This window comes from Lynx canadensis, chromosome C2 (assembly GCF_007474595.2).
Source record: "Lynx canadensis isolate LIC74 chromosome C2, mLynCan4.pri.v2, whole genome shotgun sequence".
Lineage (NCBI taxonomy): Eukaryota > Metazoa > Chordata > Mammalia > Carnivora > Felidae > Lynx > Lynx canadensis.
Window position 1 is genome coordinate 110,000,707 of NC_044311.2, and position 14,843 is coordinate 110,015,549.

At 34.7% G+C, this 14,843-nt stretch overlaps 1 protein-coding gene across 7 annotated transcripts in view; it reads left to right on the forward strand.

Moving 5' to 3' along the window:
• SENP7 (SUMO specific peptidase 7) overlaps positions 1-14,843 on the forward strand; it is a 151,984-nt gene that overhangs the window by 134,236 nt on the left and 2,905 nt on the right. For 6 of the 7 annotated variants that reach the window (XM_030330335.2, XM_030330331.1, XM_030330334.1 and 3 more), the window contains 8 exons: positions 1,218-1,334; positions 4,424-4,546; positions 8,170-8,262; positions 8,915-9,039; positions 10,909-10,961; positions 12,393-12,442; positions 12,537-12,605; positions 13,718-13,868. In XM_030330335.2, the coding sequence (XP_030186195.1) occupies positions 1,218-1,334; positions 4,424-4,546; positions 8,170-8,262; positions 8,915-9,039; positions 10,909-10,961; positions 12,393-12,442; positions 12,537-12,605; positions 13,718-13,868 (781 nt within the window). The remainder of the gene's footprint in view (positions 1-1,217; positions 1,335-4,423; positions 4,547-8,169; positions 8,263-8,914; positions 9,040-10,908; positions 10,962-12,392; positions 12,443-12,536; positions 12,606-13,717; positions 13,869-14,843) is intronic. The other variant, XM_030330333.1, reaches the window with a different exon arrangement.

Here is a 14,843-nt window from a genome sequence, read left to right on the forward strand (position 1 = left end):
AGTCGGACACCCAACTGACTGAGCCATCCAGGCGCCCCAGTGTTTTGAGTTTTATTCTTACACTGATGGTTAGTGATAGAAATAATAATTTTTTATTTTAGAGAAAGTTAAAAACATTTATTAAGAAAACAGTGCCATTCCATTATTTTTAGTAAAGTATGCCTCAATTTAAGATACTTCGGAGTTTATCAGAACTTTCTTTTCTGAAGTTGCTATGTTACTCATATTTCCTCTTTTATATGTCTTCTTAGGGTGGTCAGGCAGAATAGGGATTCTGTGCATTTAAGGGTGACTTCTATTCTTCTGTCTGATTCCTTTTTTCTGTTAAAAAAAAAAGCGAGTGAAAGAATAGGATAGAAAATAGCCAATAAAATACTATCATATTAGCATTTAAAGTTTTCACTTATTCTTATTTGATTTAAGTGCTTTGGTTGCCTAGATTAAATCAGTTGCAGTTGACTCAATCTTCTTGAATCTTTCTAGTTCAGGAAGTATAGTTATACCTTTATTTTTTACTACATTTGTGCAGTGAGGACCATCCTGTCTATTCCAAGATTATAGTTGGAAACTCACAACTGCTCTTCTGAGTTTTAAGAAAAGGTGCCAGAAGAAAGATGCCTAATTAGTTGTCATCTGTTTCCTACTTCTTTCTGGTTGTGTTGTAATTACTTGTTTCCTATATTCTGTTAAGTTTTACATTATAAGCACTTTATAATAAGGAAATTTGCTTCTCTGCTCCCTTGTTATTTCTGTATTGTTCGGCTGTTGGTGTAGACTAGCCACAAGTAGAAGAACATAGTTTTTGACTGCTTGCTCTTTTGAATGGAAAGGAACTAGTCTTGGGGATTCAAACTTAGAGTTGGAAGGTAGAGCACAGGAAAATCTTTCATGGTTTATTACATCAGTGTGTTGAAAGTTAAAAATTGTGCAGAAGAGAGACATCTTAGATGGCATTATAACTGAGACATAACGTATTGGTTAGACAAATATGAGACTAGGTCACATGGGAAGGACTGGAAATGAAAAGATAATGGAAGTACTATTACTAGCTTCTGAAAATAAAGGAAAATATAATTGCTTGTATCCTGTCAATTATTTTTACTCTGTACATTATAGTTATTGAATACACTGCCCTAGTATTGTTCCATATAACAAATCTCTTTGATACTAGAATTTTCACTACCAATGTGTTTTAACTTTAGTTTTACTTTTTTAAGGTTGATTGTATATCCTCCACCACCTACTAAAGGGGGATTAGGAGTAACTAATGAAGATCTGGAATGCTTAGAAGAAGGAGAGTTTCTTAATGATGTAATCATTGATTTCTATCTTAAGTAAGTACAGTGATGAATGATCTCATTTGTTTTATCAGTTTTGATGTAAACTTTAAACTGCATGTCTATCACTGAAGTATTTTAACTCTAGCTAAAAGTAACCTGCCAACAATTCAGATTTTAGAAATTTTTGCCGGGGCGCCAGGGTGGCTCAGTTGGTTAGGTGTTCGACTCTTGACTTCAGCTCAGGTCATGATCTCACAGTGGTGGGATTGAGCCCTGTGTTGGGCTCTGCGCCAACAGGGTGGAACCTGCCTGGGATTCTCTCTCTCTCTCAAAATAAATACATGTTGAAAAAATTGTTTTGTTTGCCTACCGAGGTTTTCTACAGTTGACTACTTCAGTTTGTATATACTCCAGAAGAGTTGCTATTTTTTGTTTGTTTTAGTTTTTGTTTATTTGTTTATTTTTTTTTATTTATACTTCTTAACTGTTGTATTACTGTGGTGAAGGAAGTATCTAAAAATTACAGATCACTTTGGGAAAGGAAAAGAAGCAACTCTGTAGTTATCTATTCTGTCTTCAAGTGCTGTAAGAGTTACCTGTCATTTAAAAAACCCATATCACTATGCCATTAAAAAATAATTTTCAACTTTGCATAGCTTAGTTGAAGGAATAGATAGGAAGGTTTTATAAACTTTGATGCAAAGTTTCTAGCCTGCATCTTTCCTGAGTCCTGTTGTTTACATATACTAGCCTTATTCCAGTCACTCAGGCTCTGAATCTCTATCACTAGCCCTTCATCTCAGATCCTGTACATTTGACCTCTAGAAGTTTGATCTGGGTCTTTTTTAATATCTTATACCTAGGGCCTCCATGAATTAGGGGGTTTTCCAGCCTGTCTGGTAAGAACAGGCACTATTCTTGTCACTGGCTCATTCCCTCTCATCTTTTCAGGTAGTTCTCACCCCAGCATTTTCCTCACACACATGCAATGGTCATTCTTCTAAATACTTGAGGAGGACTCTGCAGATGTCTGGAGTTCTGTTTATCTATGACTCTTCCCTTTTTAGTATTCTGATCTGTGAATTCTAGCTGTCTTGGTCTCTCCTGACTTTCAGCATCTCAATGTGGAGTCTGCCACCTGGGTTACTCCTTCCTGTGCTGCCACCTGGAAACTACCAAAACAGTAAACTAGGGCATGAGTGGAGCTCACCTTGTTTATTTCTCATTTCTCAAAGACCACTCTTCTTTGTTGCCTGATGTCTAGTGTTTTGAAAACTATTGATTCACATGTATTTTGTGTGATTTTTCGCTTCTTTCATCCAGGTGGGTAAATCTGGTCCCTATTCTGTCTTGGCTGGAAGCAGAAGTCTTCATCATCATTGACTCTTCACCCTTCCTTCCCTATCTGCATACTCAGTTGCCAATTTTAGTAGATTCTGTCTCTCAAATTCATTTATTCTTTTTCTTCTGTCATCATGATTTCCTAGTACTTCTTACCTGAATTGTTATTCTGTCTTTTTAACTAGTGTCCTTGTATTTTTTATATCTGTTTTCCTGTGCATTAGGTGTATTATGACCACCAGTATTCTTCTTAAACCACTCTATGAATGCAGTTCCCATTAGAAACTTATAGTAATTTCTTATTACCTGTCAAAATGAGTTCAGACCATCTGGCTTTTGAGAGTCTTGATAATATGACACTAATCTATCTCTTTAGCCTTTTACATGTATTTCATAGTCAGCACAGAACCCGATGTGGGGCTAGATGAACGGTGACATCATGATGTGGCCTGAAGTTAGAGGCTTAACCAAGTGAGCCACCCAGGCACCTCCATCTTACTTATTTTTGTATCCGTATAATAGTGCCAAATTTATATTTGGTGGGATGAACTGGATCATATTGTTAGTCTTTATATGTTTTATTAGAATTAACGAATACAATTCTATTCCTAATTTATTTCCAGTAGTACTTTTGTATATTTCCTATTCACTAAATTACCTGTTTCTCTGTCTCATTGACTTATTTTCAGAGAGGATTCTAACTTTAGTGTTGTTTTTTTAAATAATTTTTTAATGTTTTTATTTATTTTTGGGAGAGAGAATGCAAGTAAGGGAAGGGCAGAGAGAGAGAGAGAGAGAGAGGGAGGCAGAGAATCAGAAGCAGGCTCCAGGCTCTGAGCTGTCAGCACAGAGCCCAATGTGGGGCTTGAACTCAGGAACCGTGAGAAGATGACCTGAGCCAAAGTTGGATGGTTAATCGACTGAACCACCCAGGCGCCCCCTAACTTTAGGTTTTAAATGACTTTCTATTTATTTTTTAAATTAAGGTGTAACTTTCAAGTGGTAAAGTACATAAATCTTAAGTGTGCAGCTAGTGAATGTTCACAAATGTATGCACCCATAATATCATCATTTAGATCAAGGTAAAGAACATTTCCAGCACACCAGAAGCATCCTTTGTGTCTCCTTCCATGTAGCAAAGCCTGTCCATAACCACATTTAAAAAAATGTCAAGTTGTATTTGTCTTCTATGCTTTTTTTCTTAAAGCAATTACAAGGTCATTTTTGAATCTGCAGAGATTCAAAAGCAGAGTTAAGAATAGCAGAGTTCACTAATGTGAAGAGTTTAATCACTAAATGATTCAATTACAAGCTTATGTTGAAGAATTGTTTTAGTAGAAATGGACTCAGGATTTATATATTGGACATATCTCACAGTAATTAAAATTTTTCTAGATTTATTTTAGGAGTGTCAGGGTTTCAATCTTATCTCTGTGTGGTATTTGATTAATATTTCCTTCTATACTCACTCCTCTGGATTGTAAGCTATATGGCAGCATGTATTAACCCCCCTTTCCCCATTTTATGTCTCTAATATAATTATGGTGCTCTGCACATGTTAGGAATTTGATAAGTAATTGTTAAGTAAATGAGTTAATAAGTGGGCAATTTCTGCTTTAAACAATCTTGATGGAAGGTGAGGTAAATAAAGAACAATTTTAGCTGGAATCTGAGCAGATTGCAAGATTGCTTTGAATCTAAGTGGTCATAAAAATGAAGGTTTACAGAACACATAAGATAATTGGGGGAAGATTAGGTAAAATCTAAAAATAACTTACTTCTGTGGTTTTGCTATTTTACAGATATCTTATATTGGAGAAGGCATCAGATGAACTTGTTGAACGAAGTCACATTTTTAGTAGCTTTTTCTATAAATGCTTGACAAGAAAAGAAAATAATTTGACTGAAGATAATCCAAATCTTTCGTAAGTCAGTCTTTCAACGTACTTCAGTTTTAAGAGAAAAATATGCTGTGTTGATGCTCCTAGTAAAAAAAACTTCTTACAGTTTTTCCTAGAGTGATCAGTATTACCATTTGTGCAGGCCTTTCAGCTCTTTCTCACCCCACTGTTCTTTTCCCTATCAGAGGAGGCTGACTCTTGCAGGCTGCATTTCCAAGTGCGTGTTCTGTGGGGGACACTGGAAGTTGGAGGGCAAGGGAGGAAAAAGTCAGGTTATTTCTTTCTTAACCTCTTTGCATTGGGCAGTGATTTTGGCAGTGGCTCTATTTCCTCTATGGGTCCCATCTTATTTATTTATTTTTTAAGTTTATTTATTGAGAGAGAGAGAGAGAGAGCGAGAGAGAGCGAGGGAACAAGCATGTGTACATGTGAGGGGAGGGGCAGAGAGAGAATCCCAAGCAGGCTCCACATTGTCAGCGTGGAACTCAACACAGGGCTCAATGCGGGGCTCAAACCCAAGAATCGTGAGATCAGAACCTGAGCCGAAATCTAGAGTTGGATGCTTAACTGACTGAGCCACCCAGGTGCCCCTATATTTAACTTATTTGATGGCTTCCTGTTCTATTTTATGTATATAGAAATTGATGGTTGGTACCATGCATTTAATCTTATGTTTTGTTTTAAGATTACTAGTCATTATTTGGCATAGCCACCTAGAAACTGATGAAATGAAAGCAAGTGGATTCTGCTGTGGTTTTAAATTTTAACGTAATTTTTTAAAATTAGAAGTTACATGTTTGATCATATATAAAAGTAATATAAAACAGTGTTACATAAGTGGCATATTGCAGGGTAAGACATATATAAGGTACTAAGATACAATACTTCATATCTTATATACACACACACACACACAGTTGACCCTTGAACAACATGAATTTCAACCATGGGAGTCCATTTATATGCAGATTTTTGGGGATAAATACAGTACATGTATATACTGTAAATACTACAAATGTATTTTCTCTTCCTTATGATTCTCTCAACATTTTCTTTTCTTTAGCTTACTGTATTATAAAAATATATAATACATATACCACAAAATGTGTGTTAATTGGCTTTATGTTATCAGTAAAGCTTCTGGTCAACAGTAGGCTATTAGTAGTAGTTAAGGTTTGGGGATCCAAAAATTATATAGGTGGATTTTTAACTCCATGGCGAGGCTCAGTTCCCCTATCCCCTCACAGGTAAATACTTAGGTTAATGCTTGGCCTGATATATATGTAATTAGTTATCACACAAAGAATTTCTACAAATCAGTAAAAAAATAAGAAGATAGCCACAAAGCAGAGTGGTAAGGGGTATAAACCTTAATGGTAAATAAATCTCTGACAAGACACTCCAACTACTAGTGTAAGGGAATTGCAGCCTAAATGATGCACAAACTCATTACTATGGATTATGAGATGCTGAGAGATCTGGCTTCTGCCCGTCTCCCTACTCTCACCTCATGACATTCTTTCTCCTCACTTACCCTCCTTCAGCTCAGCCTTCCTCCTTTCAGTTTTCAAATATGCTAAGCTCTTTTCCTATTTTCTGACTGAAATTTCTTCTCCTGGCACTTTTTTTGTATTATAACATGGTTTGTGATCATTGGTTTGTTTGCTTGTCCTAAGGTTAAACTTCATGAGGTCATGGACTTTATCTGTCTTATTTTCTACTCTGTCCCAGTGCCTTTTGCTCAGTGCTTGTAACATACTAGGAACTCGAAAGAGAATAATAATATATTTTATTGAATGGGAGAGAACTCTTAGACATATAATTAAAGATCTTCCAAAGAGTTAGGAACTGAGAATAAGAGATTATATTGTGTTTCCCATAACCTCTCCCATTCTCCTTGGTCCATCTAGTGTCTAATATATCAATCAAATAAGTCCAGTATGATCAGGAAATCAAACACCAACATAACAAAACAAAAGAAAACCAGGTGTCTATCTTTAAGATTTTCAAATGGAAAAGCAAATTAATAGGCTATGCACTATTTGAAAATAATTGTGCATAATCATTATAATGATTGGGTCATTCTGAAACAAAATTTAGTAAACATGTGACTTCTGATCATTTTATGAAGTTAAAGTCTACATAGTGTCTAATTCCTACCACCTTTTATTAGCTCATTCTAAATTCCATCTTCTCCTAATGTTTACTCCTGTGAGTATGGTTAAATATTCAGATGAACAGGGATGGGACAAAGATTTCTTTTCCTATATTACTTGGTATATAAATATAAAACAACTTATTTAATTCCTTGCATAAAAAGGAGGTTCTTGGGGGTGCCAAGGTAGCTCAGTTGGTTAAGCCTCTGACTTTGGCTCAGGTCATGATGTCACAGTTCATGGGTTTGAGCCCTACATCAGGCTCTGTGCTGATAGCTCAGAGCCTGGAGCCTGCTTCAGATTCTGTGTCTCCCTCTCTCTGCCCCTCCCCCGCTCCAGCTCTGTCTCTCTTTGTCTCAAAAATACACATTAAAAAAAAAAAAAAACATTCTTGGAGGCCCTGAGCCAGAAGTTACACACCACCTCTTTTCTAAAACTTTTTTTTAAGCAAGACTTTGAAAGTCTTTTTTAAGTTTTACTTTTTAAATGTTTATTTTTTTTTAATTTTTATTTTAGACAGAGCATGAACAGGGAGAGGGGCAGAGGGGGAGAGAGAGAATCTTAAGCAGGCTTCATGGTCAGAGCCTGACGCTGGGCTCGATCCTATGACCCTGGGATCATGACCTGTGCCAAAATCAAGAGTTGAATGGTTAACCAACTGAGCCACTCAGGCACCCCCCTTAAAACTTTTTTTTGATATTCAAACTTGGTTTAATATCTTCCTTCCTTATTTTCCTGATAAGATAAAGAAAAGAAACAATTATTTGTGTGTCCTAGTTCTTTTCTAGGTGGCTTTTCTAAATGCTATAACATAATTCCTTTGTGTCCCTTATGACACTTATATTTTAGTCATGGTTTTTTTCTACCCTCTTCATTTTGTGAACTCCTTAAGGGCAGCGTGGGTGATTTTTATTATTTATTCTTAAGAACCTAATAAATCTATGTTGAAGAAGTAAATGAAAGATGGATGAATAGTGGGTATTTTCAACTCATTGTCTTATAATTTCCTTATATATAAAATGAAAGGAGATGACTGTCATCTTTAAAAAAATCTAAGAATATATGCCTCATTCCTCCTGTTAACTTTAACACCTCCCTCATCACAGGTATAACATTTAGACAATTCTTTTAAGGTTTAATGATAATATTTTTATCATGCCCAGATGGAACTAAAGTAAATAAATAGGTTTAGCTGTTTACATACAGTTACTGAGCTATTTTTGGAGTCTATAAACTATTTTATAAATTGCTCCTTCTATTCTATCTATGACATTGTTTATAAACAGTCATTAAGTTTAACAACAATTAGAAATTAATGAAAGGAAATGAGTATTATATATCTTAATATGCGTTAAATATTATATATCTTGAAGAAGATGGTTAAGTAAACTGAATCTCACATTTTTCAGTGTATAAAAATGACTCCTGAAATCTGTATCTTCAATTTTTAATTTTTTATATGTAAAATACATGTATCTTTCATATTCCCAGAATGGCACAGAGGAGACATAAAAGAGTAAGAACATGGACTCGTCACATAAACATCTTTAACAAAGATTACATCTTTGTGCCTGTAAATGAGTCGTGAGTATTTCGGATTATTTAAAAACAAAATTGGAGAGTACAGAAAAAAATATTTTGTGCATTTTTAGATTAATAATCAGTAAAAGGTATGGGTATGCATCTCAAGTACTATGTTTAAATTTTCCAAAGAAGTAGCTAAAACTATGAGTGACTATATTAGATTTTGGTTTGACAAATGGTCATATTGTAAATATAGTAGAAAAAATAAAAATGACAAATGCCCATAAGACTGTAATGACTGAGACATTGAATTTTTCTCTTTTGGGCTCAAAAGAATTTCTTACTAAGTAAAAGATGAAAAGATTTTAGAATAAACCTTAAAATATTTAAGAGAACAAACTGTTTAAGCACTAACAGAAAAAAGATGATGCTATGAGTTTATTAAAGCAGTTCTTCAATAGGAACCACTGATTATATGAAAGTAAATAAATTTGAAATAACTCAGATTTTACCCTAAGTAGTCTTACTACTCATTTAATTACTTTTGGAATGTGTGGTCCGTGTTATGTCAGATATTACATTGTTAATTGGTATGTTAATTGTTAATTGGTATGAAGTTTGTTTTACCCACTTTCTCAGCTGTAGATCCAAAACACATTGCTCTGCATTGTTTAGATTTCGTGTTACTAAGATTGTGTTTCTTTTTCAACAGATCTCATTGGTATCTTGCTGTCATTTGTTTTCCGTGGTTAGAAGAAGCTGTATATGAAGAAATTCCACAAACTGTATCCCAGCACTCACAGGCTCAGCCATCTCAACATGACAACAAAATAATAGGTGGTAAACTTAATGTAGATACTGTTTTTAATGATGATGACAACAGTAGAATGATTGTAGTGAACAATATGAGGTTAAAAGATGGTGTGTGTGTGTGTGTGTGTGTATATATATATATATATATATATATATATATATATTTTTTTTTTTAGGGAGGGAGGGAAGGAGAGAGCGAGCGAGAGAGAGAGAGAGACAGACAGACAAAGGGGGAGGGACAGAAGGAGCCAGAGAGAGAATCTGAAGTAGGCTCCATGCTCAGCACAGAGTCCAGTGTGGGGCTCGATCTCACAACCATGAGATCATGAACTGAACTGAAATCAAGAGTTGGATGCTTAACTGACTGAACTACCCAGGAGCCCTGGTGGTAGTATTTTTTTTTTTTAATGAAACTAGTAGAAAGAATAAGAAATCTGAAATTTTCATATAGATGCCCAACCTCATGTATAGACAAAATGTAATTCTTAAGTTATAATGTTATGTCAAGTTTTATCGTAGCATTTTTTATAAAATAATCTTGCTAACATGACTAAGAATTCATACTATGGATCTTCAGGCATAGACCAGTTCAGGTCTTTGGCCTCCTTTGTTAAGTTTATTCCTAGGTATTGTATTCTTTTTTTTTTACTAGTAAAGAAACTAAACCAATTATCAAAAACCAAAGAAAAAATCAATGACCAGATAAATTCACAGATGAGTTCTACCAAACATGTAAAGAAGAGTTAGTGTCTACTGTCTTCAAACTATTCCCCCCCGCCAAAAAAAAGAAGAGAGGCTTCCAAATTGGTTCAATGAGGCCAGCATTACTCTGATACTGAAGCCAGACAAAGACACTAAAAAACAAGAAAACTACAAGCCAATATCCCTGATGAACACAGAAGGAAAAGTCATCAGCAAAATATTAACAAACTGAATCCAAAACTACATTTAAAGACAGTTAAGTGGGATTTATTCCAGCTATGAAAGGATGGTTCAGTATTTGCAAATCAACCAACGTGACACATCACATTAACAAATTAAAGGATAAAAACCATTTGCTCATCTTAAAAGATGCAGAAAAAGGATCCATTCATGATAAAAACTCCCAACAAAGTGGGTTTAGAGGGAACATAGTTCAGCAGCATCATAAAGCCCATGAATGACAACCCATACCTAACATCATACTTATGGAGAAAAGCTAAAAGCTTCTCCTTTACGATCAGGAACAAAGATGTCCACTGTCACCACTTTCATTCAACATAGTACTGAAGTCCAGCAATTAGACAAGAAAATAAAGAAAAGGCAACCAAATTGGTAAGGTAGAAGTAAAATTGTCACTATTTGCAGATGACATGATACCATATATATATATATATATATATATATATATATATATATATATTCTTTTTAGTGCAATTGTAAGTGGAATTGTTTTCTTAATATCTCTTTCTGCTACTTTGTTATTAGTATATAGAACTGCAACAAATTTCTGTACATTAATTTTGTATCTTGGAACCCTACTGAATTAATGTATTTTAAGAGTTTTTTGGTGGTGAAATCCCACATTTTTTCTCAATTTAAATGAACACATTTCTTGTTAATGCTAGTAAACTGACTAGGTTTACTTAAAATTCTTAAAATTCTTACTTAAACTTCAGGTCTCTTAAACTTCTTCTATGATTTTTCTTATGTTACAACCCAAATGTTAATTCAGTAAGCAAATAAGCCTACTTATTTTGAGAAAAAAAGAAAATTACATGTTTTATAGCTGTAGTCTAAGCAGTAGGCAGAATATTAATAGCCATTGCCATTACTACTGGTCCAAACCACATCTAAATACTTGATATTAGATATAAAATAAGCACTCATTATTGCTTTATTATTTCTAACTAGATAATGATGTACATACTACTTCAACACTGTCCTTGGGCACAGAGGATTCCCAAGTAAGTGTGTTCTTTATAGATATGAAAGAAGGAATCTTTTCTATTGTTATTTTTTAGTTTTTATTTCATTTATTTCCACCCTGGTCTTTATTATTTCCTTCCTTCTACTACCTTTGGGCTTTGTTGGATCTAACTTTGCTAGTTTCTTTAGGTGTAAGGTTAGATTGTTTATTTGAAATTTTTCTTATTTGTTGAGGTATGCCTATATCACTATAAACTAACCTCTTAGAACTGCTTTCATAGCATCCCAAAGATTTTGGTCTAATGTGTTTTCATTTGTTGCCATGTAGTTTTGTGATTTCCTCCTTGAGTTCTTTGTTGACCCATTGGTTGTTTAATAGGTTTAGTGTCCACATTTTTAGGTTCTGTTAACTTTTCTTTTTCTTTTTTCTTTTTTTCTTTTCTTTTTTTTTTTTTTTTGAATGTTTATTTTTGAGAGAAAGAGAGAGACAGAGCAAGAGCGGGAGAGGGAGGGGCAGAGAGAGAGGGAGACACAGAATCCAAAGCAGGTTCCAGGCTCTGAGCTGTCAGCACAGAGCCTGAGGCGGGGCTCGAACTCACCAGCCGTGAGATCATGACCTGAGCCAAAGTCAGACACTCAACCGACTGAGCCACCCAGGCACCCCTAACTTTTCTTTTATGGACTTCCAAACTGTTATGTATGGTCTAGATTTGGGGTCTTAATTGATTAATGTAGCCACCTAGCGATTTTTTTTTTTTTTTTGTATGTATAGACAGTAGCAGCCTTGCTATCCTGGCAGAGGCTTATGTCTTTATTGTTACTGGTATAGGGTGGGCAGAAGAAAGGAAGTTTCCTTTTCTGTTCTAACAGTGGCACAATAGGAGACCTTCTTCTTGCTTGTACAACAGTCTTCCCAAATTAAGTTCCTTAGACCAACTGTTGTAAGATGCAGAGTATGATAAAAAGGATTGTAAGGTCAGTTAAGTTGGTTAAACCCTGTGTCCTATTCATCTCTTAAAGATTCACTGTTACATTAGAATAATAAAGGTACTAAGAAGTTATGCATTAAAGAATCTGCTTAAGTTTGGCCTGTTGTTTCCCAGATTTGTCTCCAGTGACATCATATATTGAGTTAGAGAATGTATGTAAAGGCAGGTTAAATTAACTTGTTTATCTTTGCTTGAGATGGTAACTCTGAATAGAAGTAATTAAAGTTCTAGGTTGTTTTTTAGGCTATGTCAAAGTTCTAGAACTTCTTGAAGCTACATGTAAAAGTATAAGATACTGTTTCACTAGTATAAGAAATCAATGAATTTCTGAAAAAACAACATTGGCTCACTTTAGATGATGAAAAGGACTCTTGAAATTTTAATTTCAGAGTATTTCAAACATTTTAAAGATTAACTGAACACTAATGTATTCAAACTGGTTTTAATTGCAAAGCCATAAAAATTCCTGTTTTATTTCAGAGTACCGAGACAAATATATCAGTACCAGTACCAAAGAAAATGTGTAAAAGGTAGGTACATGCTATAATAATAGTTTTCTCAGATATTTAAGTTTAATTCATGTACAAGTATGTACATCTTGATTTCTTCTTTTGATTTTCATAGGCCATGCATTCTCATACTAGATTCCTTGAAAGCTGCTTCTATACAAAACACAGTTCAGAATTTACGAGAGTAAGTAACGACAATTTTTCTCTCAGTCTGTTATCTAAAATCTCAATAATTTTGAAGCTACGATATTTAAGAATTACTGAAAAGACTATCAGGAATTATATTTTATTATGTATTTAGATGAGGTCTACAATCTAATCAATAATAAACATCCCCTATTGTATGTTAATATTAAAGCACTAATATTTCTCAGATAATAACTTGTATATATTGAAAGTAAAATCAAAATTTGTATTTATAACTGAACAAAAAGCATAATTTTACAAAGGAGCGTTGCAGCTATTAGTGGTTGTCAAAAGTATCATTTTAGAGAAAATAAGAACTCTTTCACCTTTTTATTACTTCTGTGTGTATATATTGGGGAGCCTGGCTGTCTCAGTTGTAGAGCAAGCGTGTGACTCTTGATCTCAGGGTCTTGAGTTTAAGCCCCATGTTGAGTGTGGAGCTTACTCAAAAAAAAAGGGGGGTTGGTATTTGTGTGTGTATATAAGTGTGTGTGTGTATATGTATGTGTGTAATTTTTTTTTTTTTATTTTTAAAAAAATTTTTTTTTTCAACGTTTATTTATTTTTGGGACAGAGAGAGACAGAGCATGAACGGGGGAGGGGCAGAGAGAGAGGGAGACACAGAATAGGAAACAGGCTCCAGGCTCTGAGCCATCAGCCCAGAGCCTGACGCGGGGCTTGAACTCACAGACCGCGAGATCGTGACCTGGCTGAAGTCGGACGCTTAACCGACTGCGCCACCCAGGCGCCCCTGTATGTGTGTAATTTTGTAATTACTGTAGGATCTGGAAACAACTGGGAACTCAAGTTTTAAAGTAATTTATTAGTTTAGTAATTAACAAATTTAGTAATTTGTTAGTAATATAAATGAGCTTATGTGTGTGAGTTATGAAAGTTGGATTGTTGAAAAAAGTCTAGCTTTTAGTTAGAAACTCAGATGATTTTCTTTTAAATAGCAACCCTTGAAGCCTCACATATTATAATTTGTACTGTTAAACTTGGAAATTTGACTTGAGGCAACACATTTGGTAGCAAATATTTTCCATCTTTGTGTTGAATAATAGTAAAGAGATTTCTACTAGAGTCATTCTACTTTTTTGATGATTCAAGGTATTTAGAAGTAGAGTGGGAAGTTAAACGAAAAACTCATCGTGAATTCAGCAAAACAAACATGGTGGACCTATGCCCTAAAGTTCCTAAACAAGATAATAGCAGTGATTGTGGAGTATATTTACTGCAGTACGTGGAGAGCTTCTTTAAGGTATGTAAAAATTCTTTATTCACAGTTACCAGCATATAATTACAAATTACTGGGCAAACAAAGAAGCAAAATATTACAGGTAATCAAGAAAGAAAAAGTAAATCACATATAATCCAGATATTAGAGTTATTTAATGGATAAGAACTTTAAAATGATTTGAATAATACGTTAGAATAGAGTGAACAAAATGGATGAAAAGATGGAACCTGCTAAAAAAGATCACGTGGGTATTCTACAGCTAAAATTTCATAATAATATATCTGAAATTAAGAATTTATTGGCACTGGGGTGCCTGCATGGCTCAGTTGGTTAAGCATCCTTCTTCGACTCAGGTCATGATCTCAAGCCCTGTGTCGGGCTCTGTGCTGACAGCTAGCTCAGAGCCTGGAACCTGTCTTCAAGATTCTGTGTCTCCCTCTCTTTCTGTCCCTCCCCTGCTCAGGTTGTCTCTCTCTCTCTCTCTGTCTCAAAAATAAATAGAACATAAGAAAAAAAAAAGAATTTATTGGGACTTGTGATGAATACTCGGCGTTGTATGCAAGTGATGAATCACTAAATCCTACACCTGAAATTAATATTATACATATATTAACTAACGAATTTAAATAAAAACTTGGAAGAAAAAATAGGAACTTATTGCTTGAGTTTAATAGCAGACTTGGATGTAGCAGAAGACAGGATTAGAATTAAAAAAAAAAAAAAGAGCAATAGGGGCACCTGGGTGGCTCAGTTGGTTAAGCATCTGGCTCTTGATTTTGGCTCAGGTCACAATCTCACAGTTTGTGGGTTCAAGCTCCACGTTGGGCTCTGCACTGACAGTGTGCAGCCTGCTTGCGATTCTCTCTCTCTGCCCTTCCCCTGCTCACTGTCTCTCTCTCAAAATAAATAAACTTCTATAAATGAGTAAATAAATAACAAATAAATAGGGCAATGGAAAGTATTCAACTGTATTTGAGAGAGAAAAAAGAACATAAA